Consider the following 21,208-nt stretch of genomic DNA (forward strand, 5'->3'; position numbering starts at 1 on the left):
CGGAGCACAGGCTCCGGACGCGCAGGCTCAGCGGCCATGGCTCACGGGCCCAGCCGCTCCGCGGCATGTGGGATCTTCCCGGACCGGGGCACGAACCCGTGTCCCCTGCGTCGGCAGGCGGACTCTCAACCACTGCGCCACCAGGGAAGCCCCAACTGTGTTCTTCATGTAGGTTCTAAACATCCTATTAAATTTATACCTAGATATTTTACCTTTTAGGTACTATGATGAATGGAACTTCCATTTAATTTTTGAACTTATATTGCCTGTATTTTACAAATTTGTGGAATTTTTATCTCATTGAATTATTTTTTCCTAAAATTTTTAGTTGGTTCTTGAGATTTCTAGATATACAGTCATATCATATGGAGATAATGTAGGAGGATTTATGTTTGAAAAGCCGAGATTGTAGAGTTTGTGTTTGTGTAACCCTAGTTATAGGTGTAGATTTTATGGCTTTAAGAGATCTTAAGAGTCTTCTAATCCCATCTGTTCAGACTGTTCTCAGAACATTTAGGCTCAATTTTCCTTACAAAAGCTATGGATATTTGAATAGGGGAACAAACTCTTCTTTCTAAGTATATACTTCAATGTTCTGTTCTCTGTTGGCATCACAGCATCCACAGAGAAACTAACCCTCACGTTTGTAGTAATAATCATTGTAAACAGTAGTATAACCAATAGCCAACATTTGTTACTTTCTATATGGCTGACACCCTGCTCAATGTTTTGCGTGGTTTGGTTCATTTAATTCTCATTGTAACCTCGAGTTGCTTCTATTAATCCTCCACTCTACAGATGAAGAAACCGGAACAAGGAACCTGCTGAAGGTACATAGCCGGCAGGTGATGGATCTGGCTGCGCAGCCAGAGTCTGACTGCATCACCGCATTGTATTGCTACACAGGGTCACCCCTCCATAGCAACATAACCCATTCCCTAATCCCATTGCCTTTGTCTCTTGTATCTTTTAGTGTTATCAGACTCCCCCTGGACCAACACCTCCGGATCTTGCAAGGGCAGATGCTTTGAACTTCAAGAGGTCGGACCCCCTGATTGTCGGTGTGACAACCTGTGTAAGAGCTACAGCAGTTGCTGCCATGACTTTGATGAGCTTTGTTTGAAGACAGGTGTGTAACTCTTGAGTCTTCTCTAGCCTTGACTAGATGGCTTAAGACCCCCTGCTGTTGTACACCGTGCCATTGCCATTCTGCTTTGGCCAAACCGAACCGTAAGTTTTAGTTTTGTTTCTTGAATGATTATCAGTTTTATTATGAGCACACCCTATGTGACTGTTGTGTCCACATAATGCCCACCCAAAGATGGTTCTTTGCAGCTGCAGTCATTATTTGCTAGTTTTGGAAGTATTTGTGGCCAGCCTTCTTTTTTCATCTTTATCATTTCTTTCTCTTGCTGTCAATTCCCTCATTCACTGCTAGGATACCTGGGCCGAAATTGTGCACATTCTTAAAGTGTTGGGGCTTTTTTCTCCGGACGCGCAGGCTCAGCGGCCATGGCTCACGGGCCCAGCCGCTCCGCGGCACGTGGGGTCTTCCCGGACCGGGGCGCGAACCCGCGTCCCCTGCATCGGCAGGCGGACTCTCAACCACTGCGCCACCAGGGAAGCCCAAAGCCTAACACTTTAGATGGGACTTTTGAGATACGCTGTAGGCTACCCATCATGCCTCTGGGCAGCATCACGTTAAAACTTTCTGGGAAAGGTGATGAGCAACCTTGTTCTTAACACCGTTAGATGCAAAGATTCTAGCTCTCTTGATAAATTATTACCTGTTTTCAGACATTTATGGTTAGATGATTCTTTCAAAAATCTGACTTATATTATAATTAACATTAGTCTGATTTTTCTAATGACATCATTAGAAACAGAGACATTACTCTCCTTTACTAAAGAAATAGCCGCTGATTTATATGAAAACCTATGTCAACCCCCTTACTAGTTCTGATTTGTTTGTTTTCCACCCCAGATAAGAAGAATTTTATTAGGCTGTTTTTTTGCATAATACATTTCCCAAACATTTGGCCATTTTTTGTGTTACTTTCCTCTGGAACTTCTCCCAGCTTCCTTAGTTGTGGGTTTGTAAACTTAAATGCTGAGAACCTTGTAACCTGAATATAGGGATGGAACAGATGTTCCAGGAGAGTTTTTGGCTCTAAAGTGTTATTTCAAACCTGCGGTCTGTATTTGCTTGGCACTGAGGAACTAACTAATGTTGTATGTTTCCTCTCTACCTTGAGTATCTTGTCCCTGGCACGTCATCTCAGCCCTCCGGATTCCTGATCTTAGATCTCCTTGCAAAGTTTAATGGATCTCCTGACTTTAGCTTAGCTCTCTCTGAATGTAGCTCATGCCTTTCTTCCCAAGTTTAATAAATATGGGCTATAATAACACTTTAAAGTAGTTCGTTTCCCTGTGGAAATGAACAAGGCCAAATGTGGAAGAATAAAATATAAAATAATAACAAAAGGCTGAAGGAGCAAACAGAAATCTCTGAGATTCTCCTATGCTGACACAGCACTCTCTAGAGATAAGCACAATCAATGTTTCAGTGTAAACTCTGAGACTGGGTGTGTGTTTAGAATGTGTGTACACATTTATACATGTGTATATTTATGCCTGTGTGAGGTATATCTGTATTTATGTACCTTTATATACATCCCCCTTTCGAATGCGTACATTGTATTCCATTGAACAGATGCAGCCTACTTCATTGAGTAACTGATCAGCATTTATGTTTTGGTAATTTTTGCTGTTATGAACAATGTATCAATGAATATTTTTCATGCATATTCATATTTTTGCCTGTTTTCCTTTAGATAAATTCTGAGGAATGGGATTTGGGGATCAAAGCATATATGCATTTTAAAAATTTAAATATGTATTACAGAATTACACTTCTCAAAGTTGATATTTCTCTCAAAGGGCACAAGAGCTTTTCAGCACTCCCTTTTCAGCATGTTCTCATTTTTAAAAATATTTTTCTGATAGGTAACTTTCTTGTTATCCAATAAAGTTCAATGTTTTTTATGTTTATTCCCATATTTGCTTTGAAAATTATACAGCTGACTGAATCATACCTTACTTGTAGTTCACTGAATTTTTAAAAATTTCATTCTTATACAAAGTTAGTAATTTCTCAATAAACCTAGTTTGTTAATAGTGATGCACTTTTGTAAGCGAAGGGATTTTCTTATGGAACTAGGGGAAGAATAAACTAGGAGAGGAATACTGCTTGATAGAGTTATCTTTGAATTGAGGAAGAAGACTCGCATGACCTCTGTCAGTCAAAGTAACCTTGGAAAATTGCTAACCGTCGGGAATAGCATACCCTGGGCAAAAGAATTCCAAGCATTTATTCTGCTTGGGAAGAGAAGGCAGTGGAAATAGGGGATATTAAAAAAAAGCAGAGAATGGAATCAGGATGCAAAGGTAATTCTAAAAGAATGGGAATTAGACAGTAGTTGCGTTGTTTTCTAGTATGGCAGCTATTATCTCCTTATCCATTTATTCACATAGCAGTAGTATCTCTAGGTAGAATATTATTAAGGAGCAGCACTGCTTTCTTTTCTTGTTTTTAAATTTAATTTTATTTATTTTTCATACAGCAGGTTCTTATTAGTTATCTATTTTATACATATTAGTGTATATATGTCAATCAGCACTGCTTTCTAAAATCATTGCTTTCCACTTATGACATGTTTTAAGAGGTGAAGACCTGAAGTGTCCTTTAGCTCAGAGAAGCGTTTCTTGACCATTCTATGTCAAGTAGACCGGGCCCACCCCTGTCACTCACTATCCATGCCATCCTGTTATTTCCTTCACAGCACTTAGCACAAGCTGAAATGATCTCATTGACTAGTTTACTTGCTAATGGTCTGTCTTTCCCAATTGGAATGTAAGCTCCATGAAGACACAACCTTGTCTTCCTTGTTCTTCACTACCTCCCCAGCACCTAGAACATAGAAAATATAGATGTATTTATTGAATAAATGAATTAACTAAGAAGTTTCTCAATACAGCAACCCCAAATTTAAAGAGTCATATTTTATTTTCATGGTAATTCTCAATTAGATTTAATAAGTGTTCATGGACTACCTTGCATATGCCAGGCAGATAGACTCAGGTACTGGAGATATAGCGGTGAAAGGAGAGAGGTGATTTTTCCTTCCATGGAGCTTACAGTCTAGCAGATGAAAAGTCACACGAAAAGTACAGCACACTCTTTAAAATAAAAATATTACTTTTCCGAAGATATTTTCTTGGTAGAGTTGATGTGAGCTCCCAATCAAGTATGCTCAGATGGAAATCTGTAACCTAGCGATTGACCTCCTTGAAAACAGGGCCTCTGACCTCTGATTGTGGGTAGGGCCACAGTTTGGTCAATGCTTAGAACTGTGAATGTTTTTAGTATACCTTTATACTCTTCATATCTGTTTAGGACTTTAACCCCCAAGTGCATCTAATAGCAGGTAGAGGCCATTTAGTTGCACTATTATTTTTTTTTTAATTTTTTATTTTATATTGGCGTATAGTTGATTTACAATATTGTGTTGGTTTCAGGTGTACAGCAAAGTGATTCCGTTATACATATACATGTATCTATTCTTTTTCAAATTCTTTTCCCATTTAGGTTGTCACATAATTTGAGCAGAGTTCCCTGAGCTGTACAGTAGGTCCTTGTTGCACTATCATTTGTATTTAAATCAAGCTGATTAAAGTTTAAATAAAGCTACTTGGGAAAATAAAAGAGTCCAGCTATAGCAACTATGCCTACAATGGTAGGTATCTCTATCACAAACCTTACACACTATACATTGTATTGGGTCTTTTAGGACAGTTGGCAAATGGTTAAGGGTTTCATTTTTCCAAAGGAGCCCAGTGGCATTTGGCTTTGTACTCTGATTTGAAAAATTAAAAATCCATCCTATTTGTAAGTCCTCCAAATATCATCTAGGCCTCAGGCCAACTCTAATTTCACAAGCAGATTAAATGATGTGGGATTTTAGCTCTTTTTCTTGGCAAACGTTGTAAGCAATTGTGGCCTCTTTTATTTGGTTTGTGTGAAGCAGCGAGTGTTCTGTTGTGCCGATTTCAGCTGGCGGCTGGGAGTGTACTAAGGACAGATGCGGAGAAGTAAGAAATGAAGACAATGCTTGTCACTGCTCAGAGGACTGCTTGGCCAGGGGAGACTGCTGTACTAATTACCAAGTGGTTTGCAAAGGTACATGTTTCCTTGGGTTGGCTTGATCTTTAAAAGAATAAAAACTGGAGATGTTCGAAGAGACCTTGGATATTGTGGATATATCACCTTGGATATGGGCTTGGGAGGCAGGAATGAGTTGTCCTTCCTAATTTCTCATGCTTCTTTCTTAGTTTTGCTTCTCTGCATTTCACTGATCTGAAATAACAAGGAAATAACCCCAAGTTCCATAATTAGATACAGCCAGAATAATGAGGAGATTTCTAAAAGAGTTCCTGTCTTGGTCCTAGGTCAGGTTTCCTAGAAGCCGAGCCTGAAACAGGTATTCTGTGTATGGAATTTTTTGGAAGAGTGCTCTGCAAGAAAACCATATAAGGGAGCAGGGGGGATGTGGGAGAGGGGAACGCAAGCAAGGATGTGGCCTCAGGGGAAGTCTCACCTTGGTGTGCTCTACTGCGGGCTCTGGAAAGTAAATCCCAGAGTTCTTACCTTTGAGGCAAGGGGCATGGCTTTTGTACTCACTGGCTGGAAGCTGGAAGCTGAAGCACCAGCAGCAGCATGGGGATGGGGGTACTAGCTGCTAAAGGGTATGGGACACCAATAGCTCTTGCTATACCCCAAAGCCATACATGCATGTGTGCTGACTTTGTGTGGCTGATTGTCAAATATGATGGTTTTATTCCAATAATAAATACTACTCAATGGACTGCTGAACATATAAAAATGTGCAGTTTCTGTCTTTAAGGATTTTTAAGTCACCATGGCACCCACTTCTAAAGTTAATGGAAGGATCCAAGGATCTTTGTGTAAAGTTTGCAAGTCATTTTTTAGTGTCTAAATTAAGTCCTCTTCCTAGCTGTGACATGGAACATTTAAATAGAGTTTCTGTTAAAATATTTTTGGGGAAAAGCAAATCAGTTCTGAAATATGCATAGTGTTTATTTATGGCAAGACATACTGCTTGAATGCTGAGTTTGAAAATTTTTCCTACCCAGATGATTATTGGAATTGTTGATAAAGCATAAAATCCATTGAGGATTTATTTCCTTTTCCCTTTTATTTCCCTAGTAAATGTACCAATAAGCCACAAAGGCTATTAGAAGAGAAAATAAAGTCCTAAGTATCACTGGTCGTTGAATCATGAAACGCTGGCTTTTGCTGGTTTAAAAATTCTAGTTGCAGTACTTTTGTAGGGCCCATATGTACGCCTGGGTTATTACACGTGTGGTAAAGCTTCCCTATTTTAAGGAGCATGGTACTTACACAATTGTCAGTAGTTAGATTCTTATTGGCCAGGGAGATTTCCAGTGCTCTTTACATGGGAGCAATTTCTCCAAAGTCTTGGTCACAAATGTTACTTATGTTCAAGACATATGCTTTTGTTTGTTTTAGGAGAACTTAAAGCAAATGCTTTTTGATAATTTTCATTTTCTCCAAAGTAAGCTTCATTTTGTATCTAAGCTCTTTTCTGTTCTCTATTCTTGATGGGAGTAACTCAAGAAAGACATAGGTTTATGCTTTCAGATCTTAGTGGAAGATAAAAGTGAAAGATAGCCTTGGTTTTTATTCCTAAGTGCAAGGGCTGTACACAGATCCATTGGCAAATAACCTCTCTATTGCAGTATTCCATCTGTCATCTCTGAGTAGTCTAAATCTTTTTCCCCAACTAAAGGGAAGTTGTGCCATGTTTTCTATGGCTATGAGATGTTTGGTGGCCTAGGAAAAAATGTTCTGTCTAATGACCAAACAGTTTATTTCTGGAGGGAAACAAACATGGAATTTTGTTCACTGACGCCACTGGTGTTTTTATCTACAAACCATTTAGACTCGGAAGGCTCAAATAAACACCACTTGGGGTTATTAAATCTAGACTTTCCCATCATGTATGGGTGTAGTTTAGTAAGCCAGAACAGACACTAGGCTTTATTTCAGAAGTTCTTTTTAGATGGCGTCCCATAAACAGTGAGTATCAAACAGGACACAGGTCCTGCAATTATACACTTCAAGGCTCTGGATGATATTTATAATTAGATTCACCAAAAAGTCTACCCATTTTTCCTTACAGGAGAGTCACATTGGGTAGATGATGACTGTGAGGAAATAAAGGCCCCAGAATGTCCTGCAGGGTGAGTGCATTTTACAAATATTATACAGTTTTAAATATTTATTGATAAAATATCACAGGCTATGGATGGGTAAATGGTTAAAAACAATGTAAAACTGAAATCCTCTTAAATAGGCAAACTTATGAGTACTTCTGAGTAATTTACCAGTCGAATGCTGGAATGTACATCTTGAAGTAGGGAATTAAAAAAAATTTTTTTCTCCTATCACCTGCACATGTCAGAGACTGAATATCCTCTGTATCTCACCTCAGCTGAAGATTTTACGAAGTATATGTAAATGATACTGAAGAAGAAAAGAAACATTTCTGGCAGTGATTTGGGTTTTTTTCCTGTTTTTTTTCCTGAAGTGCTGCTTTTGTTTTTTTTTTTTTTTTTTTTTTTTTTTTTGGTGCCGGTAGTGGTGGTGGGGTGGCTGAAGGGAGGACTACAGAATGTCTCGAAAATATTATCCAAGATGGTAACTCCTACCAGATGCTACAGAAACTTGACAAACCACTACAGCCCTGTTTTGCTGGGATACAGCCAAACTTGAGTGACACCCCACAGCTCAAGTGGGACCAGCATAAGGCACTTATTACGCCTTCCAGGAAACTGTTGCAAATTCATGGACCCTTAAAATGCCTGGCAGAAAATAAAATGTTCTACAAATGTGTTTTCAAGAATGTATTTGATCGAGTGTCTTTTTGTTTTAGGCAGCACAGCCTGGGACACAAAATCCAAGAATTTAAATATTTTTATTTTTGTCTCCTCTTTAACTTTCATGAGCTACTTGAACTTCTTTGGACTTTTAGAATGGGATGGCAATAGATTCTGAATGTTTAAAATGTGTTCAGTTATTTTGGAGGAGAAAGCAGTCTATGTGGTAGGAGCGTTAAATTATAATAGTTATGATATTAATGAACTCATATAGTATTGTTCTAAGTTCTTTATATGCGACTATTTTGAATGAGTCATTTAAAATATGCCTCATTTGAGACTTCCCTGGTGGTCCAGTGGTTAAGATTCTATGCTCCCAATGCAGGGGGCCCGGATTCGATCCCTGGTCAGGGAACTAGATCCCGCATGCTGCAACTAAAGATTCCGCATGCCGCAACTAAAGATTCCGCATGCCGCAACTAAAAAGATCCCGCGTACTGCAATGAAGATCCCGCGTGCCGCAACTAAGACCCAGCGCAGCCGAATAAATAAATAAATATTTTTAAAAATGCCTCATGATAAATGTAGCTTCAAATAAATTCAAGCCCGTGCTTGCTGAATTATCTTCAAACTATTAGAAACAGTTTTGCACATAGTTTAGCATTCTTAAGTCTGATCGAACAACTATATCTTTAGAATATAACAAAAGGCCTATTTCATCAGTCCTGCCCTAGTTAGGTGGATAGTCTAGTTCTTTATTGATTGATTTTTAGATCTTCAACAATTTTAATTATTTTTGAAATTATTTTGTAATTAAACCTAAAATAATTTTTGTATAAGTATTAGTTCTAGTGACAGGAGTACTACTGCTATTAATTTCATCTCCCTTCCTTCCTTCCTTCCTTCCTTCCTTCCTTCCTTTTTTCTTGTATTTGATAAATATTTATTTGATAAATATTTATTGAAGCCCTACTACGGGTCCACAAAATAAAAAGATGAATAAGACACAAACTGTGCTTTGAAACGAGTGAAGAAGGTAAACATGTTAATATAGCAATATAATACAGTATAATGTATATATGAATGATAAAAGAGGTGTTAATTAATATCTTAAAGGGATTCAGAAGCATGACAGTTAATACTATGAAAGAGGAAATCTTGAGCTGAATTTTAAAGAATGAATAGGAGCTTTTCAGGTAGCAAATGGGAGAATCAATATTCCAGGCAAATATAGCAGCTTTTTACGTTGTGAAAAACCTTGTTTGCAGTGCAAGAGGCCGCAGTGGAGAAAGTACATTAGGGGAAATCTGGAGTCCAGTCCCTTCCCTGGTCATTTAACTCTGCACTTAAGTTGCCACAAACGTTATGTGGCTAGAAACCCAGGCTTGTACAGATATCCTCACTTGAAGTTTCATCTTGGAAACCCTCGGTTCCAATTATTGAGAATGACTAGGCATAAAGCAAACCTGTGACAATATTTTTTCTAAAGCTTAATGTGTTACTGTTTAAGGTTTGTTCGCCCTCCATTAATCATCTTCTCTGTGGATGGTTTCCGTGCATCGTACATGAAGAAAGGCAGCAAGGTCATGCCTAACATTGAGAAACTAAGTAAGTCATTTTCACACTGTGTTCTTATCTGTAATCCATGCTCTGTCCAGTAACCACTTAGCTGTCGGTTCTGAGATGTATGGACACGTGACTTTACTGTTTGAAATTCAGAAGTGAAGGTGGCACGTGTCTTTGATCATTTATAGAATGGGTTTGCATACACGAGGTGATTGCTGGGTGTTCTCTTGCTCTAATACCTGAATTCTGTTTCTAGGGTCTTGTGGTACTCACTCTCCCTACATGAGGCCCGTGTACCCGACAAAAACTTTCCCTAACTTATACACTTTGGCCACTGTAAGTATTTTTTCAAGTGGTGTAGATTCAAAGCGCTGATTTCATCCTGAAATGACTTAAAGAGAGATTTAAAAAACATGTTCCATAGTGTTCAGAGAAAATCTTTCTAGTTTTCATCTTACCTGTATCAGTTGTTCACAGTAAATGCCTTTTACAACTTTGTGGATGACTGAACTTCACTGCAACTTTAAAACCTTTTTGTTTTTCAGCTGCAGTTCTGTCTGCATACATGCGTTCAACCTCTCAAATACCACAGGAGCTATTCTTTATTTTCTGAATTTTCAAATAAAAAATGTTGACTTCAGAGCTGCTGTGTTTAGATTTTCAGATACTCCCAATTCTACCTTGCTTTCTTCTTTAAAAAATATAACTTATTTATTTATTTTTGGTTTGGAGTAGAAATAGAACCTAGGAAAAAGGAATAGCGTATTTAGAAACTTTGGAGGCACAGAAGTAAATTTCATTCTAAAGGATAACTTATTGTAATAAAAATTATTGTCATCTTATTAAATGCAACAGTTAAAAAAATCCCAATATTAAATTTCTTATAATCATGTCAAGTTTCACAGATGGCTTATAATTAGTCCATAGAGAGTATTCCTGTTTGCTAAGACAGACACGTATAGAGGTTATATATGTCTTATATAAAATTGGAAATTAAATATTGTTATAAAACCTTCTATGATAAGAAAATTTATGAGAGAACTATTATGTGTGGATTATTTTGACAATAAATTTGCTTTTCCACAAAGGGGCTATATCCAGAATCACATGGAATTGTTGGCAATTCAATGTATGATCCTGTATTTGATGCCACTTTCCATCTTCGAGGGCGAGAGAAATTTAATCATAGGTGGTGGGGAGGTCAACCGGTGAGTTCTGCATTTTTTTGTGTGTCTGTGCCTTGAAACATTTCACCCACCCCCAAATTTGTTACCTGTTGAAAAGATGCATTTAATTTCCTCATACTTGGCAATGTTTCTATCTTTTGATATTGTATATATATGTGTGTGTATGTGTGTACATAATATATGTGTATATATATGTGCATATAATATGTATGTGCATGTGTATTATGTATATATACTTATATATGTATGTGTGTATGTGTATACATATGTGCGTATACAATGTATATATACTGTATATACATATGTTTATGTGTCTATGTTTATACGTGTGTGTGCGTATGTGAGGTTATGATTATAAAAGTGTGCGATGATAAGGATCTTCATTAGGGTGACAGTGGTAGAAATGGTGACGTAGGGGTAACTTTCAGAAATATTTTGAAGAAGGAATACTCAGATCTTATTGATTTACTAGATTTGTGGACACAATGAAAAAGAAGTGACTGACGTGACTGCCACAAAATTTTAGCCCAAGCGCCATATGATCAGGAACAGGGAAACTTGCTGGGAAAAAAAAAATCTCAATGAAGCCCACAGTAAATTTATGAATTCTTCTGTTTAATCCATTTTTAAAAGAATCTTGGAAGTTACATATAAGTGGAATCCACCTTGGTTCTGGACCAGCAAATTGATACTTTGAAAGAAATCATCCTATTTACTCCAGATCAAATGGCTGGGCAGAAAGTAAAAAGGGATATAGGTGGCTTTCTGCACAATATGTTTCCTGTGACTGTGTGTATGTGCACGGTCAGGCAGCTTGCTTTGGTCAGAGGTGAGCAAAGCAGCAACATAAATCCACAGCTGTTTAATGTGCAGAATTGAACTAAGTGCATGCGGCCCTGGGTAGAAGGATCCGAGTCCCCATAGGAACACATCCCAGTACACACAGTCAATCAGAAACGCATAGAAGAAGGATGGCAAATGGTTCCATCTCATGTCTACTCTGACTGGGGGCCACGGCTCCCTGGAGCGCTGGTGGGAAGGGGGGCTGGGAGGCTTTTGTGCAATCTGCCATGGCATGAAGAGTGGGCAGCCTGCACATATCCACTTACCTACCGTCCCCAGATGATCTCCTACCTGGAAATGTTTGCTTCAGTCTATGGGCTAAATAGAGAATATAAAGTATGTAAAAAATGTTATTGCTCTTCGAGAAAGGTCATCTATGACAAACATATTCATATTGCATAATCAGTATGCATGGTTAAATATGGGCTTTTCATTAAAAAAAAAAGTTGGAAGACTTGTATATCTGTAGAAGTGTTTCTTTCTAGCAGAGGTTCTGATTCTGCTGTCTTTATTCAGGCTAGACTCCCAGAAGTCTATGATGTCCTACGTTGTAAGCAAAGTGAAATTGGTTTACAGTGTGGATTTCCCAAACAAAGTTTATGATAGAGGAACATTTTAGGTGTAAATAAAATAATTGAAATTTGAGTTCTGTCAAGAGCTGTTGCTAGTTGGTCTTTTATATTTTTGTCATGGAAGCAAACTTGCTTGAAGAACCGCAGAGGATATAAATAGTAATTTTATCAAATTGGATCAACTTCCACTGAGTGTGGCTATTAGGCTTCCTCTGGGTTGGAATGACTCAGAAGATGAGTCCACATCTTCATTAACTGCTGCAGAAACAGAGCAGACAGAAAGCTCTGAACCTGCTCAATGAAGTGAAGTCTGTTTTAACTCTGTTTGCCTGTTTCCTCGCTAACTCTCTAAGTCGACACATTTCACTCAGTTTAGTAATTCCCTAGTGCAGACGGAGATTTGCAGTGAAAACTGATTTGTGTTTCTGTCTATCTTCTTGAACCAGATGCCACCATAAGAAATCCAAGGAGCACAGTAGATATCATTTAAAAACATGTTTTATAGAAACTTGGCACATAGGAATAATATATGGACAGGAACTATAAGAAACTACAGTATAAGAAATTATAAGTGCTATAAGAAAAGATGAGCCTTAATAAATACTCCTTAAGCGTTCATACCATCCTCTCAGAGGCTTGTATATTTCACAGTGAAAAAAATAATTGGAGTAGAGAAAATATTTATAAAAATCTTAAACAGGTAATTAAGTCAAACTCAACTTATTTTTTACTGAGTGATTAAACCATGAAAGACATTTGGCTAAATAATATATGAGTCAGATTAAATGGTGAATAAGAACCACTCTTATTCTAGTTTGAAATCTTATATATGATATGAGGCATTTGTAGTGCCCATTCAATTTGAATTGCACCATTCGACTTCCAAAAATAATTTCTATAATTTAATTGTATTTTTTTAAACCCTGATAAGCTCAACTTTAGCAAAGTTGAGTCTGCTTTTAATTTGTTAATCTTCAGAATGCACTATTAAAAGTTGTCATTCACTGTACAACCCTACATTTCTCCTACATACTATAATGGGATTCCTTTTTATGTTGTTGTTTTGAAACTATTTACTTTTTTCTCATTACAAAAGCATGTTCCATACTCTTAACAGAGTGCCATAAGTGTGTTCGTTTCTTTGAAAAATCTCTCCATTCTAATCCTGCAATTTCTAATACGAAGATAACTCAGTGGGGAAATTGCCTGTTCCGTTCAAAGCTGGACTCAGAGAGGTGGAGAGTGAATGAGACGCCACAGGGCCCACTACGTGTGGCGATTTGAGAGATGAGTCCAGCACCCTACCATGGCGCAAGTCCTCTGAAGCCATAGTTTCTGGAGGAAGGAGGATTCTTTTTAAAAATTAAAAAAAAAATTTTTAATTGAGTGAAAGATTCTTTAAACTCTATAGTGCTTTACAATTTTCAAAAGTTTCACACACATGATATCAGATAATCCCATAATAACCCCACTTTTTTCCCCTACCTTTATATCGCCCCCTCCCCCTTCCCTCTCCTCACTGGTAACCACCAGTTTGTTCTTTATATCTGTGAGTCTGCTTCTTTTTTGTTTTATTTACTAGTTTGTTGCATTCCTATTACTTCTCAAGTTGCTGGGCCTATGGTGGTTTTCGGCCAGTATTGGTGATGCAATGAGTTGGTCCTGAGACCATCCTTGTGAATTACTGTAGTGTAAGAACACAAGAAAGATGGCAGGTTCAAGAAAGAGACAGCAAAGAGAAGAAGAGTGGCGTTAGAGTAGGAGTGAACTTCCAGGCCAAAGGGATTGGCTTGATGGAAAATGTTCGTCTTTGCCTACCACTTTGTCTAACAGGTGACTTTCTTTTTTTTTTTTTTTTCCCCAGGAAAATTTTACCTTTTCTTTATTGTGTTTCTTTTCCATATACTGCGATAAATCTATATTTCTTTCTCATTTTACTGTATCATAATGTACTTAGGATAGACTCTACTCTCCTGGTCCCTTTGCTGCCAGGCTCATTTCTCTTTCAAATTTCACTTTAAGCATCCTTTTCTAAGTAGATTTCACTGAGCTCCCTCAGCCTTCGCTAAGCTCAGGGACCCTCTTTTGGGTTTTCTTGTTATTTCTATCATAATGGTGACCATATCATTTGATATTATTCACATAATCTGCTTTAGTCTATGGGCCCCATGAGGGTAGAGACTTGATTTATTTATCTCTTTATTCTCAGGACCTAACCCACAGCCTAACACATTTAGGTGTCCATTTATTATGTTTTGGATTGAACTGTTCTACAGCCCCATCTGAGGCGTGTTTGCCTGTACTTCTTCCTGTATTTCATCACTCACCTTCTTCTGGCCCTAATCACCTGGAAAGAGCCACACTAGTCCACAATCTATTCTGCAGCATCCCCGAACCCTCACATCTTTAGTTTGTTCCTACTCTTGAATCTCAGTGATTGATTTACTCCTGCTGATACTAGGGCCCCGCCCATTCCTCTGGTCTCCCAGAATTCTGTTTCTTCTACCTCTGTGCTTTAGAATGCAAAGGAATAATTTCCCAGCAAAGAACTGCTAGGAAGACTACAATAGTACTTCATGGTTTTCAAAAATGTTTTTTTGCTTGTTTTCCTTTTTAAAACATCTCCCCTTCTCCCACAGCTGCATATTCTCCTGAATTTGAGAAAGTGTTGGATTTCGCATTTAAATGCTCCTGGTCCCAGTGGGAGTTTTCTTTTCTTTTTTTTTTATTCCTGATAACATATCAAGAAGGTACAATATTATTTCCATTTGTCCCCTTTTCAAAATGTAGCGTCTAGGACACAAATGTTGAAAACTCTGCCTCTAGATAAAGGAAAGCAATGGAAGAAATACTGGGATTAAAGGTAGGAAGGCCAGACTCAGTGTCTTCTTAGCTAATTTTTTTTTAGCTGTGTTGTTTGGCCCATCTCTGAGGAAATATAGATTACATTCAAATTCAGAATGGGAAACAGGAAATTATAATTCCTATTTCTCTGAATTAACAAGAAGCTAGTTTTATGATTTCTGTTTTACGATTCTCCCTCCCCTGCCCCTCCTCCACTTTATAGACCAAGAGGCTCCTTTTCATTTATCTTCCTTTGGACCAACATTTTACTGCATTTTTTTCTCTGTAATTACTAGATTTAACTTTAGAGTTCTGAAATATAATATATATGTATAACTTGCAAAGGAACTTTTATAGCTGCTTATGATCTGATTTAACTTAAGAAACTTCCTTCATGCTTCAGTCTCATACCATTTGCCAAACCTTTGACCGACCAGCTTCGTTACTGCTACGGTCGTTTCCTTTGAGATTTTAAAATGTTTTTGTTTGTTTTTTTTTTTTTTTTTTTTTTTTGCTGTACGCGGGCCTCTCACTGCTGTGGCCTCTCCCGTTGCGGAGCACAGGCTCCGGACGCGCCGGCTCAGCGGCCATGGCTCTCGGGCCCAGCCGCTCCGCGGCATGTGGGATCCTCCCGGACCGGGGCACGAACTCGTGTCCCCTGCATCGGCAGGCGGACTCCCAACCACTGCGCCACCAGGGAACCCCTAAAATGTTTTTTAATTCCAAGTATTCTCTCTTTTTTGTTCATTCTTTGCACTTTTCTGACCATGCTCCCCATTTTCTTTTAGAAAATGCGGCCAACGTGACTTGTACCAAGAAGCAGGGAGAAAGTTTTTGCTTCTTTTTTGGGAAGAAATAAAGAAAGAAATAAAAAATTTTTACCTTTAGTTTGTCTTCATAGTTCATATTGCTTTTTACAACTGGTTAATTTTATTTTTTTCTGATTGCCAAGATGTTAATTGTCACTACAAAATTTTTGGGAAGTACAGACAAGTACAAAGAACCAATGATTCTGATTTTGCCAGTGGGATAATTTTAGCACCCTCACATCTGTCGTCTCTCCTAGTGCCCTTTCTTTCTACTATTGCAAAGACTCCTTTGGTGATCTTTCCCCCTGAGGGTTAGTAAGCTAAAAGTTACTTATAGGGCTTCCTGTTGCTCTGATAATGCCAACAGCAGCATGTATTCCACAATATAACTTTTGAAAATGTAGGGTCCTCATTTGACAAAATTGTATTTAAAAAATTTCCATTAGAAAACCCCGGATTGATTTTACATTTCGTATCTGCCAAATATTGCCTAATACAACTTCCTTGGAAATGTCAAGGCATCACATTTTCTAGGAAGTTGTTTGGCTATGCATGCACCAAGGTTCTGTCTCTGAAACTAAAATAAGTATGCAAATAGATCACTTAATATAAGAAACTGGTCTCTCTGGGATCTGAGGTGGTTTTGAGGCACCTACAGGGTGTCCAGGACTCGGTTTGAGTTCACCTTCTTGCTAGAGGAGGTGCTGACACAAGAATGTATGAAACTCCAGGACCCATTTGAGTCCTCCTTGGCGTGAGGATACCCAGAAATGCCAGAGTTTATCTGTAAAGCGGAAGGATACTTTGGACCAAACCCCGGTAGGGTACTCAGAGCAATCTGAGGTCCTGATCTCTCTGGTCCATCCCAATGGGACAAGGACTCCACTTTTCCCGTGCTAATGACATCCTCTGGCAGCTCAGACCTCCGGGAATCTGGGAGGGTGCTGTATGCTCTCCTGCCCCATCCCTCACTTGCTAGCTGCAGCAGCCGTGATTTTGGAGCTGGGGGTTTCCAGTCCTCCCCAGGGGCCTGGGAATCCTTGCAGAATTCTCCCAGACCAGGCGTTCCAGACCATTCTGAGGCCATGGCCAAGCTCCTGAATGCCCCACACCTCCAAATTGCCCCTTTCCTCAAAAAACAAAGATTTTAACTGGAGTAAGTAAAACACTATCAAATTCTGGAGACAAAGAAACCAGAAATGAGGTTGGTTGCAACTCATAGACCATTTTTGTTTTGGTCTTATAAAAAAACCAAGCTACACTTCTTTTTCCTGTTTGCCTCCTAAAGCTTAGGGGTTTCTTCTCACAGACTTCTATTCAATGGGACACTGGCCATTCTAAGTTGTTTTTAGTGTCCTGAAAATAACTGGATTATATTTATTTCCATTGATGCGTAATAATTACAATGAAAATTGATCTAGTGTTTACCAAATGCTAAAACACTGTTTTTAAGGACTTTACATGTATTAACTCATTAAAGCTCAGAATAATCCTATGCGCTAGGTAATATTATCTATATTTTAAAGGAATGTAGAGATCTTAAATAACGAGCTGAAGGATCACACGGCTGGTAAGTGACAGAGGCAAGGCTTAAAATGCAGCTAGCTGGTCGCTGGGCTCAGGTTCTTAACTGCCGTATCTTCTACCTCCCAACAGCATGAGCTGGAAAGAATATAAATATATATTGGCCACTCCACGGGGCATGGGGGATCTTAGTTCCCCAACCAGGGACCGAACCCATGCCCCTTGCAGTGGAAACGCAGAGTCTTAACCACTGGACCACCAGGGAAGTCCCTGGAAAGAATATTTTAAAAGCCTTAATGACATGCTTGGTTCACCTAACTTATCCCAGGAAGTTACTCCTAAAATTCCACTTACTAAAAGGCTAAGTAAAAGGTACAAGGGGAAAACCAGAATAAAAAATAGCCCCTTTTCCCCATTTCATTCACCTCATTTAAAACAAAACAAGACAAAGCTAGGTTCCGAGATCCTGGCATCTGTGTGCCAAATTGGGGTTTTCCTCTGTAGGCTTTCAACAGTCAAGGAAACATATGGTCACTTGGGGTCCTTTGATGAGCAGAATTCTGCCATGTAAGTGAAATGTTCAAAACAATGATCAGAAAAGACAGGTACAGAAGAGACTCTTGAGATGAAATAAAAGTTTTTTTTTAAAAAGCCACTATAATCATAGCAGAGCTTGAAAGCTTTTGCAGAGAATGTATTGAATAACATTTATGGAAAGAATAATTCTGACTTCCAGATGTGAAAAAAAAAAGGTTGCAAATATTGGGAAATTTATGGTGGGGTATGATAAAGTATAACATATCTGAGCTAATATATTTTAAAACCTTTTTCTTCTTTGACCCAAACCCAGAATATGTTCTAAGCCTCTTATATTTTCCTCATTAGCTATGGATTACAGCCACCAAGCAAGGGGTGAAAGCTGGGACATTCTTCTGGTCTGTGTAAGTTACCTCTATTTTGTCAATGTAAAATTACAATTATGATTCAATTTAAGAAACATTCATTCAATTTGATTTCACTTCAGTTAAATGTTAACATACTCCAACGTATGAATATTTTCTGATTCAAAATAACCCTCCATTTTTTTTTAAGAGATCCTCTCTGTCTTTTCCCATCTCCATTCTCTTTTCCTCTTCTTTCTCGCATTCCCCCCATCTTTTCTTAATAGAATGTAAGGAAGATTTTCTCTCCTACATCTAGTCACCCTTTAGATTTTTCTGTCCCTGTTTATAGGTTTTTGGTAACTTGGCACCCAGGGAATGTATATTTCTCAGGCTATTTATTGCTGTGATTTGAATTATCATTTTCTATAAATATATTACAACATTCTTTATTTATTTTGGTTCACAACTTTAAATATCGAATATGGTCTCAGACAGCTGATGTAGTGGTCTAGAGACTGGAAACTCCAGACAGGAGACAAGAGGAAGTCTCTGTTTCCATCCCGTTTTCCCACTGAGCTCCAGGATTTCCCTAATAAGAAAAAAGGAACTACTTCTCTTCCCCGCAGAGGTGATGGGGGGATTAGTAGCTAATGTTCATAAAATAGACTTAAGATGAAACTTACCTAATAAAAGTGTCAACATGTTGATTATTTTTGAGGCTCCTTAGTAAGAAAAGGAATCGGTTTCAACTTTCATGGGGATTTTGTTCCCACTGAGATGTTCTTTCCATCTTTTTTTTTTTTTTTAAACCACCTAAAGCTGTTTCCATATTTGCCTCTTATGCCGTAACAAAAATCTGACTATTCTGTAATAGTAGTGCGCTGAGAGCAATCACAGGTTCAAATTAATACGGAATGGTACCATCTATATTCTCCAAATTCAGGAATAAAGGTAGGTTTTTCAGATTTGAAGGGCTAAGTTGAAATTGGGTTTGGTGATTTGAAGCTAACACAGAGTGTCCCTTAAAAGTCTCCCCCTCCTTTTAAAAAAGAGATTTTCTCTGTTGAGAAATAAGTAGATGTTAGAAATGACATGTAGATTTACCAATTTAATCTTATGCATTACATTTGTTAACCCTTGATTGTCATTGATGCTTATAGAAGTGATTTCCTCTGCTCCACAACATATCTGGCTGGCAGAATGGAGAGGTGCCAACAGCATAATTAATAGTACCCACCCTTACCCCCTGAAAGTGCTGCAGAGCTTCATTGAGAAGGCTTAGTGTTCCGGTATTGAATGGCAATTTTTTCCACCCATTTCAAACCTTATAAGAAGGTAGCTTTTTTGCTCCAAAGATGTCTGTAGTTTGCTTTGCTTCTCAGACTATTCTTCTTTTATTTCTATATCCTGGAAGTGACTTGGGTTCATTTTCTTTCTTTCTTTTTTAAAAATCTCTTTAGAACTTAAAAAAACTTGTGATACTTCCTGGTATTTAATGGAATATACATCAAGGACATCTACACATCATAGATTCTGAAAATTTTAAAATTTAAAACCAGATTCAACCATAGGCTTAGACTCTAAAGGTCATCTCTTTAACCTGGTTCCATATTGCAACCTAGAATTAGTCTAGCTTTTCAAAGGATAGCATGTCACTTCAAAATCATCCTCAGCTGAGTCTCCATTACATTCTTTTATGTCAATTCATGTTCAAAGGCAGTAATTCCCTTTATTTATGGGTGTCTAGATTGATCCCAATCCCAGCTCTGTCACGTAATAGATTGCTGACTTTGGACAGGTGATTTAATCTCTCGATAAATCAATGTCCTCATCTTCAGATAGGAATGATAGTGTCTTCATCATAGGGCATCGTGAAGATAGAATGAGTTAACTTATTTAAAGTGCTTAGTAGGGTACTTAGTACATAGAGAACAGCCAATAAATGGTATCTGTTTTCTTATTCACATTACCTCTTTCAACAATGACCAGACAATGGCTATATAGGACCTAAGGTAATTTGCTCCCCTTTAGCACTAAATCACTCATCTAGTTTATTGAAACTCATCTAGTCTATTTTCCATTTTTCCTACTTCCTTTTCTTTTTCTAAACAAGTCTAATGTACTTGGTGTCATGAGAAATTCTGTATCAATCAATGATGGTCAAGGCAACAGCATGAATTCCATTTCCCTTTCTGTTTGGAATACACTCTTCCTTTGTCAGATCTGTTTGTGCCGTGTCTGCTTCGAATTTTAAACATTAATAGCTAAGGGCCATGTCTTTTTTGGTCTCTGAGGTTAGTTCATAAAGATAATCTAAAACGACTAGGAAACTTAGAGACCACTGTGTCTGACTCCTCATGTTTGAGATCAGAGTGCCAAGGCTTAGAGAGGTAAAATGTACCCAAGGCCACAGTTACAGTGGATACTCAGACCTCCAAAGTACTCATCCTCTTACCACACACACGTATTCAGCCCCTGCCCAGAAAATGGCAATCACTTGCTTCTCATTCCAAGCGGAGAATGGTGACTTCCCCGTAACAGCTTTTTCTTTTGGTAGGAGTATCTTGTATCCTTTTTTGTATTCACAGAAATGCCTTGAACGTAATACGCTTTTAACAGATATTTCGTGAACGAGTGTACCATATCTGTGGGCCTGTGAATCCAGTACATAATGATAAAAGCTAACTTTTTTGGGGGGTGGGGATGCCACGTGGCTTGCGGAATCTCAGTTCCCTTACCGGGAATTGAACCCTGGCCACAGCAGTGAAAGTCCGGAACCCTAACCATTAGGCCACCAGGGAACTCCCATAAAGCTAACATTTTTCAATGTGCCAGGCACTATTCTAAGTATTATCTCTTTTAATCCATACAACAACCTTATAAGATAGGGACTATTATTCTCCTCATTTTATAGAGACACTAAAAGGTTAAGTCACTTGTCAAAGTCTCATCCAACACAAACCCAGGCATTCTGGCCTCAGAGCTGACACTTTTTTCCC

At 38.3% G+C, this 21,208-nt stretch overlaps 1 protein-coding gene across 1 annotated transcript in view; it reads left to right on the forward strand.

The window, feature by feature from the left end:
* Window positions 1-21,208, forward strand: part of ENPP2 (ectonucleotide pyrophosphatase/phosphodiesterase 2) — a 107,134-nt gene that overhangs the window by 41,609 nt on the left and 44,317 nt on the right. The window contains 7 exon segments of the mRNA XM_055091133.1: window positions 974-1,129; window positions 5,114-5,239; window positions 7,284-7,344; window positions 9,491-9,588; window positions 9,803-9,882; window positions 10,635-10,754; window positions 18,211-18,266. Of these exon segments, the coding sequence (XP_054947108.1) occupies window positions 974-1,129; window positions 5,114-5,239; window positions 7,284-7,344; window positions 9,491-9,588; window positions 9,803-9,882; window positions 10,635-10,754; window positions 18,211-18,266 (697 nt within the window).

Source organism: Physeter macrocephalus, chromosome 15 (assembly GCF_002837175.3).
Source record: "Physeter macrocephalus isolate SW-GA chromosome 15, ASM283717v5, whole genome shotgun sequence".
NCBI lineage: Eukaryota > Metazoa > Chordata > Mammalia > Artiodactyla > Physeteridae > Physeter > Physeter macrocephalus.